This window comes from Pseudomyrmex gracilis, unplaced genomic scaffold (genome assembly GCF_002006095.1).
Source record: "Pseudomyrmex gracilis isolate BER0280 unplaced genomic scaffold, ASM200609v1 scaffold_139, whole genome shotgun sequence".
Lineage (NCBI taxonomy): Eukaryota > Metazoa > Arthropoda > Insecta > Hymenoptera > Formicidae > Pseudomyrmex > Pseudomyrmex gracilis.
The window spans coordinates 177,560-197,182 of NW_018020723.1; the positions used below are offsets into that span (position 1 = coordinate 177,560).

The window sequence follows — 19,623 nt, forward strand, 5'->3', positions numbered from 1 at the left end:
TTACTTTAAGTATATTTTATACTAAAATAGGCGCCAAGAAGAGTTTCTTATTTTAAGAGGAAAATCCTCTAAATAGTAATATTGATAAGAATATATACTGATTAGAATATAAAAAGCCTCTATAGAAAAACATATATATATCTCACTGTCGAAAAAGACTATATTCTTAAATAAAGAATATATTTTTAATTTCAGAAGAATATCATCTAAAATCTTTAAGAAGATTTTTTAAGTATAAAATCTTCTACTTACAAGAATATAATTTTTTCGATGTATACACACACGTGTATATATACGCTCTGTTTCATTAACATTTTTGTCTTCAATAAAATTACATCAATTTTTACATCAGTTAGCGAGCAACTATCATAGAGAAGTGTAAAGCCCCTTGCACAATGGACGGAATAGCGATAGCGATAGAAATAACAAAAGTTTTAAAGAGTTTATATTTAAAAATAAAGGTAGGAACAGCGGAATCTAACATACAAAACTACACATGTATCAATGCAGATCAGAAAAAAAAGGAATAAGCAATAGCGATAAAATTTCCGACGAGTTGGAATTCTGTGTTAAAAACTGTGTTATTTCTATCGCTATCGCTATTTCTTCCATTGTGCAAGGGGCTTTAAGCACGTATGATTTTTACCGACTGAGAAATATGGTGAAAATCAACGAAAATCTTCCAGCTGTTCCGAGATGTGGTTCAGCACGTGGACAGTATGCACGTGATAATATATGTATGTATGTTGTATTGAAAAATAGCTCGGAGCAAACTGTGCGTGTTGATTTTTGTAGAAAAATGGATTTAAAACCAAGTGATGGATATTTCGACTTGTGTATAAACGTAACAAGTGAAAATATTGATTGTTTAGATGATATTCTGTCGAGGTTATATCAAAGTAAGTTGGGGCTAGTTAAAAAAATCACTCACTTGTCTTTCCAATTGTTGTATTTTAAATTGTACTTGTTATCAGTGGGTTATAGGACAGTGGCATTAAATCAAACTGTACATGAAGACAGTTTTCTCGGTAAATGTAAGAAGAAAAAGATGCAAGGTGATGAGATGATAAAACCTATATGGAATGTGGTCCCAAATCCAATTGACGTGAGCAAATTACATGAAAAATTCAACGGAACACTGTGTATACTTAATAGGATAACTTTTATATGTTCAGACACTAAAAGAACCCATACAATGGTATGATATATAATTTTAAAACAATTTTTAGAATGTTAGTTTTCCATGTCAAGACATGTATCACACATATATATTTAATTATTATTGAAAACAAGATTCTGTAATAGTATGAGTCTGAAATATAATTATAAATTTCAATTACACATCAATTATATGGTGTATTTATATATTATTTAAGTAGTTTTATTGTTACAGTCACAGTGTCCAAACTTGAGGAAATATCATTTATATGTTATTGTACCAACTAAACAAGATATGTTAGAAGTTAGTATACATAATTATATAATACGTTTCTTGATAAAAATGCAATATAATTTTTGACATTTTTATTTGTTTAATTATGTTATTTATTTATTCTTTATAGTATGCGTGTTCTCAATTAAATGCAGATATTATTTCAATAAGACCCCAAATCTCTAGCATAAAACTGAATCGAAAGTTATATCACTTTGCAACAAGAAGAGGTTTATGTTTTGAAATACAGTACGCAGACATTTTGAATCCAGGAACATGTGTAGAATCTATTCATTACTCTCATCTATTGCATATGTATCGCAAGAGCGAGGTGAGCATGTACATATCATATGTATGCTACTGTGAGTATATGCGCACGTGTTTGATTTTTATTGTACAATAGTACTGAAATGTTTGTACGTTATAGAATGTGATAATATCTAGTGGTGCTACCAAGAGCCATTTAATCAGGAGTCCCTACGACATCATAAATCTGTATCCTTTACTATAACGTAATAACAGGAAAAATAGTTACATGAGACAGTTGATTAAAATGTACATATTGTGTTGTGATACCTCTTTATTCACTGTGGACACAATCTCTATATTTTCCATAACTAAATTGAATTAATACAATGTGCACTAGTGGATTTATACTAGGTTTGAGTGAAAGTAAATCAAAAGCCGCTATATTAGATCAATGTCAGCTTCTTCTTCTAAGAGCAAGTGAGTCGTAATTAAATTTTATACAATCATAAAATAAGAAAAAAACAAATGAAATTTTGATTTTATTTTAGGAAGGCGAGTGCTTAACAAGGCGGTATTTGTTGTGGAATTTACAAAAGATAAAACAATGGAGGAAGACGATTCAGATTAGTAGCGAAAAATAAATTTATGAATTTATAATATGATAAAATATACATTGGATTTTTATAGAAACGTGTTTCTGTTTTATTTAATGTTACACAGATGTTCTTTAAACTTTTGTTATCTACAGATGCCATCTATCGTTTGTATTTTGAATCTTATTACAAGTATCTTTGTTATCTCACGATGATACACTTTGGAGTTACCATTTTGCCAGAGAGAAGATTGACAGCTGCCAGGTCCGTGAGAGAATGTGTAATCGCTTTTGCGCTTTGTAAAACCAGCGCAATGTCCATTATCTTGTTTAATATAAAATCGATTTTTTAAGAAAAAATCATCTTGTTTAAGGTAAAATCACCTTTTTTAAGATAAAATCATTTTATTTAGATTAAATTGTTTTATTTAAAGTAAAATTATTATAAACGGATGTAAAAACAATTCAGATGATCCAGATAATCTAGATAACTTAGATAAGCGTGTTAGGCAAATCCGGGGACGGATGTACGTCATGGCAACCATCTTGAGCGACCACTTTTTGAAAGAGAGAGGGAATCGAGGAAATGCTCGAGCTTTAATTTAGCATTGACGTATCTGGATGTGTCTTGTCTTGTGTGCAACCTGTGCAACAGACCATAAAAATTATTAGAAATAAATGTTGCGAAATACGTGTTGTATCACAAAAAAGAAGTAATAGTATTTACTATTTTTTTACGAAACATACCGCTTGGACGGTCTCGACCAATGAACATCTAGCATAAAGTTGTCACACATTGATTTACAGTTTGTAATATATTAAAGCTCATTGGTCGAGAATGTTTTAAGTTTTGTTTTTACAATAATAGAAATCTGGCACGGGAAGAGATTTAACCAATCGCGTTCGAATAATTCGGTCAAACGACCGATGCAATTGGTGAATTCTCTCTCCGTTTTACATTTCGGGCCGATTTCCAACATCGCGGACGCGAGACCTCACATCGAATGAAAACAGACTTTTTCCAATCTGAGTTTTTGGTCCTGATTAGCACACAAGCGTCAATAATACATAAACTACATAAATAAAATGCGGCTATTTAAAATCTGGTGCTTGACAATGTAAAAGTAACGATTTCCAATTCGGCCGTGAGTAGTGTCGAATATTCGTTCATTGTTTGTTCACGCTTGATAATTTTGCGTTCGCGAAAAGAATTTCAGTGTAACTTTTTCAATATTTTTCAGAAAGTGATAGAGTTTTAATAATTTTGTTGCGTTCGTTCATGTATACATATCGTGTTAACATATTTTTTATTTTATTTTATTTTAATTCTCGTGTTTTGAGATAATCTACTTACAGCAACAATGTTTCAAAGATAAATTATAAATCGATAATATATATATTTACATTATTTTGAAATGTGTTCTACGTTCAGTTTTCAGAGAGATGCAATATTTTAATTGTGGGTGTGACTTTGTAGATTAAAGGTCTCTCCTCTAATCATGAAAGCCACTCTACTATTTGTAATTGTGCTTCAAACATGGACCAGTGCAATTCAGTTGTGCCCGCAACATTGTTCATGCAAATCGGTTGGACCTCAAGCTGAATGGTTACGTCTCAAATGTGGTGATCACTTAGAAGAAATCAAGAATGTAGATATCAATGCAGTTAGTGTGGAACTTACACAACTGTAAGATCATAGGTCTTGAACTTCTGATGTTTTTTTTTTAACATCTAACAACCAAGTAACAATAATTTAATTAATTGCAGAGATTTGAGCAGAAATGCTATTCACATTATTCAAGCAGATGTATTTTTAAACTTAACAAATCTCAAAAAACTAGATTTGTCAAAAAACAAACTTAGTTCCATAGGAGAAGGTTGTTTTAATGGTTTAGAAAAGTTGGAGAAATTGTAAGAATTTGAGTTATTACTCATATACATATGTGTGAACATAAATTGTTTTAATATCTTTATAATTTTAAATGTATTCCAGAGATTTAAGTCAGAATCAGATATCAGTAATAGACAGTTATGCGTTTAAACAATTGCCAAATCTCAGAAGACTGTAAGTTTGGAATTTATGATATAAGCTTCAACTGCTGTTATATAAAGATTTCTTTTTATCTTGTGTCTTTTTTGCTTTATTGCTCTAGTGATTTGTCTGGAAATAAAATAACTGCTCTGGCACCATCTTTATTTCATGATTTGCTGGCGTTAGATCGCTTGTAAGTTAAAGCATTATTTATTTGCGCTGACATAAAACTGTTATAATTTTAATATAATCTGGTTTTTATGTGCGTACAGTTTATATACTGCATTATGTTGGATACAAACTCACAGATATACAATTTCAGGAAGTTAAATGGAAATAGTTTGACCACTTTGAAAGAAGGAACGTTTCACGGACTTAAGATGTTAAAACAGCTGTAAGTGTAAACAAAAATATAAAAAAGTCTACGTAAAAAATATATATAAATAAAAGTCTATATTCTTATGTACAATTTAAAATTCAAATCTATGTTTCAGAGATCTGACTAATAATCCTTGGAAATGCAACTGTGACTTGTATTGGTTTAGTGATTGGATTTACAATTCTTCACTCAAGTTAAAGTAATATATATAAAACCATGTATTTTTTCTGTTAATCAAATTTATCGAATGTTACTAGAGAGAAAAAGAAATTTTATATTTTTGATTTATAATATTTTTTAGCCCACCGCCGAAATGTGACTCACCGGCGTTTCTCAAAGGTCAACCAGTGAAAAAAATGAGATTTACGGAGGAGCTTCAGTGTCAATGGATATCGCCCGCGATTGAAATTCGACCAGTTCAAAACCAAGTGGTCTTTGCCGGAGATTCGATCACTTTGAAATGCCGAGCACCCAGTATTACGGTAGATAAGAGCGCCAGACTGAATTGGCTGTGGTATCCCAATGCTTCTGCCGAAGTCGTTGATCTGAGCGCTTACAAAGATCCGCGAACGAGTTTGCCCAACATCAGAGTTGATAATAGAAATCTTTCAGACAGTGGCATCGTAGACAGGTAATACGCACGTACTTTTTGTAAATTGTTTAAAAAACTATACGTATATAATACGTGTTAATATTTATATATTTTGTGTTTACAGCGCTCTTAGTATTGTTCCAGTTAAAGAGGAGCACAACGGACAGTGGAACTGCTTGTTAGTTTCTGTAAACGGCAATAAATCAATGGCAGTCAGCGTCATTGTGATATCCGAAAATACGCGTTACTGTCCTCTAGCAGGTAACAAATTAATTAAGATATGTGCGCGCGACTCACAAAAAAACCACTAATCGCATAAACTCTTTTTATTTGTAGTAACCAGAAACAACAAAGGCGTTTACTCCTGGCCCAAAACAATTGTGGGATGGAAAGCCGAACTGCCATGCGAGGGTCACCATTTGTCGAGCTTGATGCAGGCGCCCTTGAAAGCTTCTTATCACTGCAATATGAGCGGTCATTGGGAGCATCTAAACACGGAATCGTGCCCGTACATATCCCGCACAACGAAAGTCTTGGAGCAGTTTGCGAAAGTGAATCTGTCTCTCACACGAGTGACAAGTAGCCTGATGGAAACGGCCAAGAGATTCAAGAATTACACGGGAAACATTTCGCTAAAGTTACAAGATCCGGTCGAAATTCACTTTATAGTGCAAACGATAGAGAACTATCTGAATTATCTCACCGATGAGAAGGAACTTGGCTTTATGTTGATCGACATTGTTAGTTCGATGATGGAAATATCGAAGGAAATGCTGAAGAGAGCGGAAATAAATTTTAAAGCTTGCACGAGATTGATCAGAGCGATCGAACGTCTCATAGAATTTACACCGTCCGTGCAATCTCACAAAAGACACGTGGCTCTCGAGGAATTTCGGGTTAAGCGCGACAGTTTCAGCGGATTAACTTGCACGTGGTACACAAACGTCGCTAATTCCGATTCAGACTCGAGATTCCTCCATTGCACAACGATCAATCGAACGACCCCAATAAGCGCGAAAGACAATACGATAGAAGCTTCCGTTCAATTGCCCGGGTCTTTGCTACGACAATTGTCGCACGACGGTGCGATAGCTCAACAGCTTATGATATCCATGTTCAGCGACAGTAGATTGTTTCCGAAAACAATTGTCAATGACAGCATGGATATAACGACTTGCATCGTCGGCAGCAAATTAAGTAAGCCGCGCGAGTGTGTATTTCTGTATCTTATTAAATCTTTTTTTTATGTAAAAATCATTGTAATGTTTTTTTTTTTTTTTTTTCCAGTTGGCACGTCGGTACAAAATCTCTCCGAACCGGTTTACATTATGTTGAGAACGCCGTTGTATCATTACAACAGAAAAAGACCGAAGCCAGTAGTGTGGGACGAAACGTACAACAATGTGGGAGGTTGGAGCAGCGATGGATGTTACCTGACTAACTTGTTGAACAATCTGATAGTTTTTCATTGCAATCGTTTGGGATATTACGGACTTCAGCAGGAAGTTTCGCATCTCGATGGAAATAGGTATATATACGGAAGTGTGAGATAGAGTGTGCATTTATTTAATTGCCGTTTTATTTTCATTCACACCCCTACACTTTTTTGTAGCGTGCACGGGGCAAGATTCAGGTATTCACATCCGGCGATATACATCGGTAGTTTCGTCACGATTACTTGCCTGACGATCATGTCGGTTACGTACATTATTTCTTACACATCGATCACGATGCCCAAGAAAGCGAAGCATTCCGTTGTCAATACTTGGTTTGCCATGACGTTGCTGTCGTTTCTCTACAGCATCGGCATTCAGCAAACGGAGAACGTCAAGATCTGTCAGGGAGTCGGCCTCGCTTTGCATTATCTAACCTTGTGCTGTCTGTTGTGGATGGCGGTATCCGCCAGGTAGGATGCGCGAATTATTAACGAATGTGTAATTCTAAAACTTGTACACCTTCTCAAACTGCTGCTTTGATTTCAGTAACATGTACAAAAAATTCGCGAAATCGAGTCTCGATGTGATACCGGACGACGAGCTGCCGGATCAGCCGTTACCGAAGCCCCTGTTGGGGCTTTATCTGGTCGGATGGGGTATAGCTCTGATAATATGCGGAATATCCGGCGCGATCAACTTGCGAGAGTACGCCGGATACGCTCACTGCTTTCTTCGAACCGGACCGGCGCTCGCGGCGCTCTTTGTACCGTCCGGAATTTTGCTCGCTTATCTGCTGATTGTACTTCTGCTAATCAGACGAGCGATCCAGAACGTCGATACGAACGCGCAATTGTCCGACGGTACTCAAGCCACGGAAAACATGGATCTGGAGTTGCTTGAGCCGAACGCGAATTCTTCCGGTGACAGAAACAGCGTGCACAGCACGCAAACGGTTTCATCCGACATCGAGGATCCCGAACACTCGCAGATCGCGCAGTGGAAGGGTCAGATTATAATGTTGATACTGTTCTTGATGTCCTGGAGCAGCGCGGCCGCGGTTACGATCAAACCGTTTAACTCCATGCCGTTCGAAGAGACCGTGTTCTCTGTGATATACGCCGTCGCCACAAGCACGCTCGGTATATTCGTCTTGTTTTTCTACGGAATCGCTCGCAACGACGTGCGCAATCAGTGGCTGAAGATGCGCTGCTGGCTGGGAAAGCGAAAGAATCGATGCTGTCGCACCAGAAGCGTGTGCGACGCGAACGCCGCGATGCAACCGACGCAACCACTGGTCCAGAACTTCGTCCCGCCCTTGTCGAACTCGCAGGCGGCCGCACAAGCGATATCCGACACGAATTCGGTCGCCTCGTCGAGAAACACCAATCATTCGCAATCGCAGATCTACAACACCGCCAAACTCGCGGATTTCGCGGTCAATCACGACGACGCCGCCGCGGTGACGACCGTTCCCGCGAAAGCGGCGAATCTGATACTGCTTCATCGCCAGCAGTATCGCTCCAACAATTCCGTCACCACTTACACCGAGCCGTCGCCGGCCTGCGTCGAGATGTTCTACAATCCACATCAGAGCGGCGTAGCCAGAAAGTTCTTCAAGAAACAGCGCCGACACACCGCGAAGAAGAACAATCTCGGCCCGAGGAAGCAGGGCGACGGCGGAGCGACGAGCGACGGGGGCAGCTGCGTGTCGATACCACGGCCAACCGCGAAGATCGACAACAGTCTGGAACGCAGCATTCTGAGCAGCAGCGCCAAGGTGAACAACACGAACATACACGTAGAACTGAATCCCATTAACGACATCAAGAACGTGAACATACTGTCGGATAGCGGCGGCAGCATCTCGGAAGAGAGAAATATTCCGATACGTTTCGTCATTGGTCAAGAAAATCTGGCGCGTAATGTGAAGAAGATCAACAACGACATAGTTCAACAGGACAACGTCGCGATGTTCGACCCAACGAGAGGAACGTTGAGACGAACGGCGCAGGATTCGGACGCGGACATTTCGAAGATCGACGAGGAACGTTGTTTGCGAAACGTTTCTCAACAGTGCAGTCTGGAATACAGCTCCGAGATGGATGTCACGCAGATGACGAGCGAGCGGAGCGATCACAATCTACCCGAGATCTGCGAGAACGCGGAGACGGTTAACGCGCAGGACGAGACGTCCTGTTTCTCTTCGAGAAAGAGATGTCCGAGCGTGAACGAGATCGGGATCGTCACGGACGAGCAGTGCCTGCGCGACACGACGAGACGTCTTTATCTGTCAAACAGCATGTACTGTCTGCCGTTGGGTCACGAGAGACCGCTTACGAACAGTTACTGCAACTCGTTGAACGACGTGGCGTCCCTCGCGAGCGCGAGACACGGCGACGAGTTCTCGAAGCCGTCTCTCACGGACGTGAGAAGCACCACAAGTTCGAACTTGTGCGGACACGAAGCTCCCGAGTTTCGAAGATCGTACGATCGTTCGCTATTTGAGATAAACAGTTTGACCAGTGACAATCCGTGTACGTTGACCCCGCACGCGGCGGAAACCCCGTACGCTTGTTCGCTGGCGAATGTTTATTGCGTATCCGACAAAAGTCTGGAGGAGAACAATTTTTGCGAGGAATCGAGCGTTGATCGCAACAACGTGTTCAACGCGCCCGAGTCGAAGGATCTTCTAATTGAGAAGAACTTCGGTTCTCTAGCCGATATCACGTCAATTAGCAAGTCCAGTTCGCGGAATATCGATAATCTCGAGTTGTTCGACGAGATGAGCGCGCACGACGAGGCCGCGGAGACAAGCGACGCGCAACAACAGTTCGAGGCCGACAACATCTATTCGTTGGACGAGTCGACGAACCATTTGCCGGTTAAGAAAGAAACGAGTGTTTAATATACGTAATATATATAAACTACCGTTGTTCTATATTTAGATCTAATTATCAAGCTATTTATTTTATGCACACACACACACACACACACACACACACAATTTAGCATTTGAGTAAGTAAGTTGGTTTTTGTGACGTTCAAGTCTCTGAATGTGTTCAACAAATTTTATATATATATTGAATAATACCCTTGTGTCTTCTCGCGATTTGTTTGTTTTAAAGAAGAATTTGTATATAACAATCACACAAAGTGTTTTTTGTGTGTTTTTGTTTTTACATAATTTTTCGAGACGATGTTAGAAAATCGGAAGTTTTTTTATTTTTGATGTATAGACGACACGATGTGCGCGCAGTCGTTGTCGTGATTTCCGCCAAAACAACAACAACAACGTGTTGTCAAAAGAGATTTCCATTCCCACCGAAGAATTTTGTTCTCAACACATTTTTGTGCTCTCTGTGTGTGCTAACCGTTTATCGAATGTTCTGTGAACTTCTTCTCCGATCACTTCCTCGCGTCTTGTGATCTCCAGGATCAACATCTTCGTCTTCAGCGTGAACGTATTTTTTTTTTTATCTTCGGATGATCGAGTTCTGCTTTGTGTATGTACATATAAACTGCCTAAAATATAAATTGACGAAGAAATGAGATTTCTGTATAGACCGAAGAGAGAGACTGAGTGTGTTAAGGATATTGAACTTATATGCAGACACTTTATATCAATTGTCACCGACTTCCAATTTATTGTAAATAAACGTTCCTCCGGTTGAGTTTCTGGGAACGATCCTATGAGAGCGTGTTTAAACGCACTTTTATATATATATATATATATACATATATATATAAATTATATTGTACTTTATTCTTCTTAATATGTTACTTTTTTATACATATGTATACTTTGATCTTTCTTCGCGCGAAAAATATAAAAATTTTTATTATATATATATATATACGTACGATTGTATACAAAACCAGTTACTAACTAATTATACACATGTATATTGTACAAAATTTTATATGTTTGGATCATTTGCCAAAACCCCACTTTCGTATAATACTTCTATATAATACATTTCGCAAACGTAATTGCACCTGAGATGATCGACGTCTGTCATTAAAAAAAAAAACAGTTAAACCCCGACGGGATAAAAATCTCATCGATCGATATTTCATTACTTAATTTTTTTTTCTCTCTCTCATGTATGTACGTCTTAGATGATCTGTTGTCGCAACGTTTTGAAGGTAACTCTCCGTAATTTTTTCAATCAAAAACCTTTCTCCCAATTTGATTAATCATTTACGCTCGCGCCCCGCCTTTCGCCACGCCCAGCCAGTCTTTCGGATTTTTCAGCACTTCCACGAGCTGCGATTCCTTGGACCCGGTTTCGGGTTCGTGCATGTATTCCCACTTAGCGTTGAGCGGCAGAGACATGAGTATGCTCTCGTATCGCGCGCCAGGCGTGTACAAACCGAATTTGGTTCCGCGATCGTAAATCAAATTGAACTCGACGTATCTGCCCCGTCGTAACAATTGCCACTGCCTTTCCCGATAACCGTAACCGTCGTCCTTGTGCTTCTTCACCAGAGGAATGTACGAGGGTATGACCGCCTCGGCGCACGAGGTCACGAACTGAAACGCCTCGTTCTGACTCGGATTGTCGAGATCGTCGAAGAATATACCGCCCACGCCGCGTCGTTCTCCACGGTGCACGATGTTGAAGTAATTGTCGCACCAATCCTTGAATCTGGCGTAATACGTGGGATCGTGCTTGTCGCAAGCGGTCTTCAGCGTTCGGTGAAAGTGTCTGGCGTCTTCTTCGTTCAGATAATACGGCGTTAGGTCCGTGCCGCCGCCGAACCACCACTGAGTGGTGCCGTCCGGATTCTCCACCTCGAAGTAACGATAATTGAAGTGTATCGTGGGAATCATGGGATTGCGGGGATGGATCACGGCGCTCACGCCAGCCGCGAAAAACGGCACGGAATCTTCCATCTTTTTGCCCCGCGATCTCATCTGCTGAATCGCGCTGGGCGGCAATACGCCGGTCACCACTGACACGTTCACGCCAGCCTTCTCGAACACCTGTCCGTCCTGAAGAACGCAAGTTATACCACCTCCGCCTTCTTTCCTGGTCCAGCGGTCCACCTTGAAACACCCGTTGATTTCGAGCGACTCGAGAGCCTGGCAGAAGTCCGCTTGTGTCTTCATCACCATCAGTTCCATCTTCGTTCTCATATCGTTTTTCTTCAACCTCTCGATAGGTGTGATCGGCTCTGCCATGAATGTCTTCATGTGATTTTGCAAATCGTTATCGTTTCTAGCCGCCAGAACCGTCATGCTGGAAACACCGTACGCCGCAACTCCCGTCAAAATTCCCGTTCCGACAAATTTCAGGTGTCCCGACTTGCTCCACGTGGCGCAACAATTGATACCGATGGTGTACAAGCTTCTCCAGTTCTTCAGAATGGAATTTGCCATTTTTTTTCCGTAGCTCCTTCAGGTTTTCCTTGATCTTCTCTCAAATGTTATTCTCACTTCTAGCGAATCAGATGCGATAACAGATTAATTAGTCAGAGAGATAATTGGACCATCTGATATTGTGATACAATATCGAAAAATTACATAGAAAACATTTGCGCACCTTTTGTTCTTACATCGATGATTATTCCACTTCTCATCAGTGATTTTCCATTACGTTCATCAGAGTTAAAAGGTTTTGAGAAATGTATATTCTATATTGAGGATTTTTTTTAAATTTAAAATCTACCTTCACGTGTCTGACAGAGGTTTTAAAAAACCACACACACACTTGGAGGCCCACTTTGCGAGGAGGTTAAACAATCTGCCGGTAAAACAGCACACGTGTCAAAGTGTCATCTACGAGCTTGTGGTGTGAAACGTTTCATTGGTCGCTACTGCGCACCTCCGAGAGATGAAACTACACCCTTCTGTCATTACACCATAGTCCGCGGAAAGTCGCGTTGATCACTGTTTGTTGTGCGGTTAGTGGCAGTTTGCCGTCTGCTCCGGTCGGTGTGTGTGTGTGTGTGTGCGTCTTCGGTTGCTCCGATAATATTTCCTGTCACATCGGATGAGATCGTGAGGTCGTTTTCTTCGCGCGAAACGAAAGCTCGTCGAAGCTCTGTCGCTTTGTCGCGAAACGAGGAGGGGGGGGTTTGTAAATTCCAGTAGGACGACGCGGCGAACCGTCGTCGTCGTCGTCGTGTGTACAAAAGTGAAGGCGCGTCCTTTCGATCGATCGTCACAGACACATCTCGAAGCGAAGAAACGCGCCAACCAAATCCCGCAATTCCGCACATCGGAATTACATATACACACACACACGCACACGCGCGCGCGCGCGCGTTTTTTTCTTTCCGCGGCTTTTTAATCCCGCGATTTACCATCTCGCCGCTGTCAACCATCTCCAGGCAAAATGGCAACTGTCTGCTACTCGTTGTCCAAGTACGGACTGGTTATCGTGAGCGTTATATTTCTGGTAAGTTTGTCCGATTGTGTCTCTTTACTTGGACACTTCGTGTTTGTTCTATACTTCAGTTTGTTTAAGTATAGTCTCTCTCTCTCTCTCTCTCTCTCTTTCTCTTATTGTCAAACATACACGGCCAATTTCTTCATACCTCTCGATATAGCTATCCTCTGGATAAATTCCTCTGAGAACCAATAAGGAGAACCAATTTTGGGAGATATCTTCTAGATAAAGTTATCGAAAACTTATCTAGAAGTGAAAAAATTTTGACTGACAAGCGCACTTCTCTCTCACACAACTCACAAGATTTTTGTTACATGTGTGTATTTTTTAAAATATTTTCTCCACATACACAGATACACTTCGCCACTTCTCTCGATAAGGTCGTCGCAAGTGTGTTAAATCTGTCGCGTGAACTTTGACCACGAAGAAGCATGTGAATTACGATCACTTTTTGTTGATTGTTGACGAACCGCGGGCCTGTTAAACAACATCGTGTTCCGAGAATTGCGACATTTAATCTTCCGGAACGCGCGTTGAGAGGATGCGACAGATATACATATACGCGACACACGCAAGATGATGTCGCCGCTAATGAGAATTAATGCGTAATTTCGAAATTGCGAGAGGTTTGTATTGTTCAACCTTGAGTTTTATTTCTGTGCGAACGAGAGATTTGATACGAATTTGATTTGGGATAGGTATAAGCGCGCGTGCCGCTTATTCTCGCGGGACCGAAATATCGATGATGGCTGGAAAACATGAAACACAAATCAAAACTGTGAAAACGAGGAGAACAATTACTTTCTATCATGGAATCGATCACGCGGACGGATATGAGACGTCTTCAACGTCATCATGGAGATCACGATCTAAATCGACACGTGTATATTACATCCATCAGCTACTTCAATTCGCGCGAAAACAATCGAAGAAACTCGAACGCGCATATCGAAATGTTCATAACAGGCAACGGTGTTTAAATATAGTCTTCTAGTCAAGGAACGAGAGAGAGGCATGTTCTTCCTACAACGAAACCTTCGGCCCACGCTAACAGCCCAGTTTCCTTTGCCCCCGTCGTATCTTCCCACCTCCTCCTTCTTCTGCTCGTTGTCATTCCCACATCGACAAAAGTGCGCGCTCTCCAAATGCCGATTGCACATGTTTTCTTGAGTTAAAAATTTAGATTAGAAACGGGATTTTTTTTGAAACTTGTTGCGTTTGCCGCAGAAACGAATGAATTTGATCTAAGAGATCCATCCTACGTAAGGATAATTTAAAGAAGAGAAAAAAAAATTATTACGTGTATTAAGATTTTTTTTTTTTATTGCAAGCACGAATCGATATTAACTCTGATACTATTCAAATGGAATCCGCCTGATTCATCGGACCGTTTTTAGTTGTTGCGCGCGTTCTTACATCAATTCTAATATACTCTCCGTGTGCGAGAACCACATAAGTATCTTCTCTGTTTTAAAGATAGACACTTGCGCAATTTTACACGCGTGAATTAAAAAGAGACTGTACAAGAGATACAGATTTAATAATCTATTCTAAGCTTCGCGTATTCTTTTATTCTTTTTTTTGGGGGGGGAGGGGGAGGAGAGAAATAAAGTATAAATATCTCTTCAAACTCTTTACGCTTGTCATTTGTTAGATTTCTGCAAAATAATATAAAGTTAACACATATGCATTATATGTGTTAACATTTTTAAAAGTTTTTAAGAATATTTTTCAATTTTTTAAACACTTCAGGTCTCTCGCTCTTCGAATAGTTGACAATTTTTTTTTGTCGTTAGTTTGCGCGCGAATGTATCTCATTACGGTATTAATTCGGTACTTTGAAACATTAAGGATCGTTACGTCGATGTTTTTTTCCAACGCTTGTAATTCGATGTGTACGCACGGCGAAGTGTGTTGCAAAGAGACACGGCAGGAAACCCCAACCCCACGCGCTCTTAAATGGAAGTTCCCACATCTGGCGGACAGACCATCCCATTGTAAATGTTGCGCGTTCTCCCTTGTACGTATACTCTCCTGTTCGGTTAGTTAAAGTGGCTCGTTAGTTTCTTCCATCGCGTTGAGACTACACGCATACTTGAAACCTCGAGAGAGATATCTTGTATTTCGCCGTCCGAGAATTTCGAAATCAAATTCAAAGAACTCGAAATTCTCGAAGTGAATAAAATTACGCAAATGTGCGTAGGAGATATGATATTAATAACATTTTATGTGATATATTTTAAAAGAGAGAGAAAGAGAGAGAGATAGTATTATTATTGTCGCTTTAAAAATAATTATTTTTTTAATGCAAAAAGTGTGTTTGTTTTTTTACAGATCGTCGGAATAGCGGCGCTGATCCTAGGAGGATGGATGATAATAGACAAGACGTTCTTCGTGTCGATATCTCAGAAGAAAAGTTACGACGCGGGTCTGTACATCATGCTCGCCACTGCGAGTTTCATGGTCATAATTGCCTGCTTAGGCTTTGTGGGCGCTTTGAAGAATTCTCGGACTTGTCTGGCCTGCTTCATCAGCGTTTTACTCGTCGTGATTGTCGCACAAGTCGCGTCCGGTTGCTGGCTTCTGGCTCATGAAGACCAACTGGACCAACTGATCAGATCTTGCATGATAAACACCGTTAAAGTACGTTTTCTTCGATTTTGAAAATTAAATCTTTCATATATTTTGAAAAGATAAAAAAAAAAAAAAAAACATTCATTTTATCTTCGTAGCTTGAATATGGCGAGATAGAAAGTCGCACCGAAATTATGGACGTCATTCAATCCGATCTCAAGTGCTGCGGTGCCACTGGTCCTGCGGATTATGCTGGCAGTGCATACTCGAACAAGGACTCTTCTATGCCGCTTCTTTTAACCGTTTCCAGCGATCCGAACAATCTATACAAAGTACCCGAATCGTGTTGCAAGGATTCGAACAGCATCGCCTGCAAGGAAGGACGCAGCATAAAAGTAGCCGGAATTGTAGGTCCTGCGATCTACAGCGAGGTAGGTTTTTTTATTATTCGTAATAACATTGCGTTATACATCATGATGATTTTCATGAAACATAATATTTACCTCATGCAAATATAATTTTATTATTACAGGGATGTATGGAAAACTTGATGCAAATACTGAAGGATGAATTTTATTACTTTATAGGCGCTCTGATAATAAATTTAATTATAGAAGTCGTTGCTCTAATACTCGCTTTGATTTGTTTCTGCCAAGGCGGATCGTCAGATCGATACAAAGCCTAAAGTTACTTTTTTTTTTTTTTTATCACGTGTCATATAAAATAATGTATGATCCCACGCTATAGAACGTCCCATAGTAACGGCATAACAAAATTTTCCATTTCCGTGTGCCAATGCCACAATGAATGTTACGCGCGAAACGTGTAATCTTATATTTTGCTGATATAGTTAAAAATATTGAAACACGTGTGTTTTTCAAAACTGTTAACAAATCGCATTCTACAAGCGATCACCCGTTGCTTCCCCTTTGTTGAGAATTGATATGCGTTATTTTGGGACCAACTCAAGATCTGATGTGTAACGTTTTTCCACTTTTTATTTCTTTGTAAATAACTTGATATCTCATAGTGTACATATATTATATCCGCGCGCGCGCAGAATTCGTATATTTTACAAAACTAACTCTTGTAATATTTATCTACGCGCACAGAGCAACTCATATTAGCGAGATATATTAATTTTAGACTGATTTTTATCTTGAAAAAAAAAAAAAAGGTACAAAGATACAACAGATAGTAAACCGAAATATTTTATCATGTGATTTTTTATCAACGTGTGTATATAAATTTTGAGAAAGATTATATATCGAACTGAGGCTATTGGAGATATATACAAAAAAAAAAAAAAAAAAAAAAAGAAAAGAGAAACAGGAAGCCAATAAATATATTAAAATATATGTCGTTTCTTACGACGCTGTTTAACGTCATCAGACATGTAGTTCTGACGTTATTATGATATCAAATCGGTATCGATGTCTTGCACACAAGTAGTGGTNAAAAAAAAAAAAAAAAAAAAAAAAAAGCTAAGCCAATAATTATATTAAAATATTTGACGTTTCTTACGACGCTGTTTAACGTCATCAGACATGTAGTTCTGACGTTATTATGATATCAAATCGGTATCGATGTCTTGCACACAAGTAGTGGTGTATATATACGTACAAGTAGAGTTTTGAGAGAGTAAAAAATGGAAAGAAGAATTTAAGTAGATGTGTAATTGTTTTCCCTGAACAATTTTGACTGCCAATATCTGACTTCCGAGAGTAATTTTATCACACATTTTATTATTTTATACGTATCAATAAACGTTTCTACTTTTATGGATTTTAATTTTGATACTTATTATTGTTGATCTTAATCTATATATACCAGAATCTTTATTGATAAAAAAAAATGAAAAAGACATTTTCGTGTGAGAAAGATAAATCACATTGAACTTACTGGTTTATTTTATAATTTTCGAGTTTTTGAGATTACTGCCAAATGCCACTGTACTTTTTACTAGTTTATTCACATCTCTTTCCAAGCAAAGACTCGTATGTATAAGCATTTAATTCTCAACCTGCACAGTTAGGGTTTTCTTTGGGCCAAAGTCGCAAACCAAACGAGCGCACATTGCGTTTAATATAAAAAGAAAATTATATTTTGAATTGCACGAGAGCAATGAGATATATATTATTTCTATGACTAAAGCTGTATTCTTTGAATCTGATATATAATATCAGATATTTATAATAATGTCGCGATCAAATGTTTATATACATATATATACTAGTTTTTATATATACATATATATACTAGTATATATATATATATACATATATACACTAGTTTTTAAACAATATGATGGCTTAAAACTTTTAGCTTATAAGTAATAAATTCAGAGATCTGTATTGTTATTTGCCTAATTTTAGATAAGTGTTAAGACTTCTCGATAATCCCATTTTGGATCTCGAATCAAAGAGTCTCAAACCTTAGAACAGAATCTTTATATTTTACCTAATATAATTAAACTCGCAAATCAAATCTCGAAATTAAAAAAGATATGAATATTACGATAGGATCAATGCAGAGATCTTGCTCTTTAATTCGCAGCGCAAACGTCGTAGTGACTAGTCTAGTCTAAAAATGGATCAATGTCAAGTTATATTAATTTTTTTTTTTCGTTTTAACTTATATAGAGCATGTTATATTTTATATATTATTTTATATATAGGTACTAATCACACAGGATTATCTACGGATTCTATAAAATAATAGCATCATATATACATGTGTGTGTGTAACCCCCGTTACCGCTTAATTTTATATATAAATTATTATTTATACACTTTACGTAAGAACTAATATGTATTTTTTATTATATATAAAATTAATCGTAGCTAAAAATTATTGCATATTATTTTCACATGCAGCATTTTCTTAATGTGCTACATAATTCTTTTTGTTTCTTTTTGTTTTTCATTAACATTAGTAACCACGAAAGGCTGACGTTATGTACACGTACGCTTATCCATAAAAATATAAAAATTGATATTTTCAACATTGATGTATATTGTAATTAAGAATTTCGCGAAAATATCACTCATATATATATATATATATATATATATATATATATATATATATATAATATGAATGAATAATCAAATCTGCTAATTGTTTTCAATAATCACACATTCAAATTTTTTACTTGAGTGTCGCGAGTAAAACTCCAAAATAATATTATTACACGGGAAAAACTATAAAAAAATTCGTGACCAAATTAATGAAAAAATTGATACAAAAAAAAAAGAGAAAGCTAAGATATCGCAAAATACTCGATATTTATGTAAAAATTGTGACACAAATTAAGTGTTACTTATATGTAAAAATACAAAACGGCGTGTAGCAGCAATAATTATTTTGATTAAAACTGTCGTACATATTTCTCTTCCCCTCTTTCACATTCTATGTATCAATACTCTTTCTCTCGTATACAATGCGTAAATAATGCGCGGATGCACGTGTAAATCCTCTTTGCCGTTTAATACAGAAAACAATACTGTGTATGTCCATAAATGTAAGATCATTATTGAACCCCATTCGTGCGGAAATAAAAAACCTTCCGCGCGAAAGAAATTTGTGATGAGAACTTATCGGTGTGCGCTAATCGTGTGAAATTAAATTGTGCATTGTATGAATAAAAAAAAAAAAAAAAGAAAAACTTCCAAACAGTCTGCGCGCATTGTATATGTGCAGATTTCTGCAAATAAAGACTTGTGTACATCTCTAGCTGTGTGTTTGTATTTATTTACGATTACCACGTTTGCACGCATACAACACGAGTGTGTACTTAGCAACAAAAATTGTATGTATCTTTCCTGCGAACTGACCAGAAAAAAAAACTATTAAACAAAATGTAGTAGCGGTCGAATCAATTGTAAACAAACGTCGCGACGCGAAACCAAAATGATAATCATCACGGATCGTGTGTCAAGG

General features: G+C 38.1%; 4 protein-coding genes across 13 annotated transcripts; 3 read left to right on the top strand and 1 right to left on the bottom strand.

The window, feature by feature from the left end:
- Positions 1-697: 697 nt before the first annotated feature.
- Positions 698-2,357, top strand: LOC109856990 (ribonuclease P protein subunit p30). The gene is made up of 7 exons (XM_020432801.1): positions 698-899; positions 975-1,198; positions 1,394-1,462; positions 1,563-1,763; positions 1,860-1,927; positions 2,079-2,158; positions 2,230-2,357. The coding sequence occupies exons 1-7, from the start codon at positions 740-742 to the stop codon at positions 2,307-2,309; spliced, it is 882 nt and encodes a 293-aa protein (XP_020288390.1). The 5' UTR covers positions 698-739; the 3' UTR covers positions 2,310-2,357.
- An 84-nt stretch (positions 2,358-2,441) lies between these two features.
- On the top strand, positions 2,442-10,494 carry LOC109856986 (adhesion G protein-coupled receptor A3). 7 transcript variants are annotated; one of them, XM_020432791.1, is made up of 14 exons: positions 2,442-2,647; positions 2,743-2,986; positions 3,706-3,960; positions 4,041-4,184; positions 4,267-4,338; positions 4,427-4,498; positions 4,628-4,699; positions 4,800-4,883; positions 4,986-5,315; positions 5,401-5,537; positions 5,613-6,473; positions 6,564-6,804; positions 6,889-7,182; positions 7,259-10,494. In XM_020432791.1, the coding sequence occupies exons 3-14, from the start codon at positions 3,773-3,775 to the stop codon at positions 9,615-9,617; spliced, it is 4,854 nt and encodes a 1,617-aa protein (XP_020288380.1). In that variant the 5' UTR covers positions 2,442-2,647; positions 2,743-2,986; positions 3,706-3,772; the 3' UTR covers positions 9,618-10,494. The 7 variants fall into 7 exon arrangements, with proteins under 7 accessions (XP_020288380.1, XP_020288377.1, XP_020288378.1 ...); XM_020432788.1 differs by lacking the exons at positions 2,442-2,647; positions 2,743-2,986 and adding an exon at positions 3,247-3,391 and having other exon boundaries at positions 3,751-3,960; XM_020432789.1 differs by lacking the exons at positions 2,442-2,647; positions 2,743-2,986 and adding an exon at positions 3,251-3,418.
- A 4-nt stretch (positions 10,495-10,498) lies between these two features.
- LOC109856988 (oxygen-dependent coproporphyrinogen-III oxidase) lies at positions 10,499-12,459 on the bottom strand. The gene is made up of 2 exons (XM_020432796.1): positions 12,259-12,459; positions 10,499-12,154 (listed from the first exon to the last, which is right to left on the bottom strand). Exon 2 carries the CDS (start codon positions 12,093-12,095, stop codon positions 10,914-10,916), a length of 1,182 nt encoding a protein of 393 aa, XP_020288385.1. The 5' UTR covers positions 12,096-12,154; positions 12,259-12,459; the 3' UTR covers positions 10,499-10,913.
- A 149-nt stretch (positions 12,460-12,608) lies between these two features.
- LOC109856989 (CD82 antigen) lies at positions 12,609-17,004 on the top strand. Of its 4 annotated transcripts, XM_020432799.1 has the most exons (5): positions 12,609-13,116; positions 13,461-13,733; positions 15,442-15,750; positions 15,840-16,112; positions 16,214-17,004. In XM_020432799.1, exons 3-5 carry the CDS (start codon positions 15,478-15,480, stop codon positions 16,364-16,366), a joined length of 699 nt encoding a protein of 232 aa, XP_020288388.1. In that variant the 5' UTR covers positions 12,609-13,116; positions 13,461-13,733; positions 15,442-15,477; the 3' UTR covers positions 16,367-17,004. The 4 variants fall into 4 exon arrangements, with proteins under 4 accessions (XP_020288388.1, XP_020288387.1, XP_020288386.1 ...); XM_020432798.1 differs by lacking the exon at positions 13,461-13,733; XM_020432797.1 differs by lacking the exons at positions 12,609-13,116; positions 13,461-13,733 and adding an exon at positions 14,666-15,127.
- Positions 17,005-19,623: the final 2,619 nt, after the last annotated feature.

Bases quoted from the DNA above. Each gene is read 5' to 3' on its own strand.
- LOC109856986 (XM_020432788.1), top strand. From the start codon at position 3,360: ATGCGGCTATTTAAAATCTGGTGCTTGACAAT. The intron at 4,884-4,985 runs GTAATATATATA...AATATTTTTTAG, and splicing joins AATTCTTCACTCAAGTTAAA to CCCACCGCCGAAATGTGACT. The intron at 7,183-7,258 runs GTAGGATGCGCG...CTTTGATTTCAG, and splicing joins TGGATGGCGGTATCCGCCAG to TAACATGTACAAAAAATTCG.
- LOC109856989 (XM_020432797.1), top strand. From the start codon at position 14,915: ATGTATCTCATTACGGTATTAATTCGGTACTTTGAAACATTAAGGATC. The intron at 15,128-15,441 runs GTACGTATACTC...GTTTTTTTACAG, and splicing joins AATGTTGCGCGTTCTCCCTT to ATCGTCGGAATAGCGGCGCT. The intron at 15,751-15,839 runs GTACGTTTTCTT...TTATCTTCGTAG, and splicing joins GCATGATAAACACCGTTAAA to CTTGAATATGGCGAGATAGA.
- LOC109856988 (XM_020432796.1), bottom strand. From the start codon at position 12,095: ATGGCAAATTCCATTCTGAAGAACTGGAGAAGCTTGTACACCATCGGT.
- LOC109856990 (XM_020432801.1), top strand. From the start codon at position 740: ATGTATGTTGTATTGAAAAATAGCTCGGAGCAAACTGTGCGTGTTGAT. The intron at 900-974 runs GTAAGTTGGGGC...ACTTGTTATCAG, and splicing joins TCTGTCGAGGTTATATCAAA to TGGGTTATAGGACAGTGGCA. The intron at 1,199-1,393 runs GTATGATATATA...TTATTGTTACAG, and splicing joins CTAAAAGAACCCATACAATG to TCACAGTGTCCAAACTTGAG.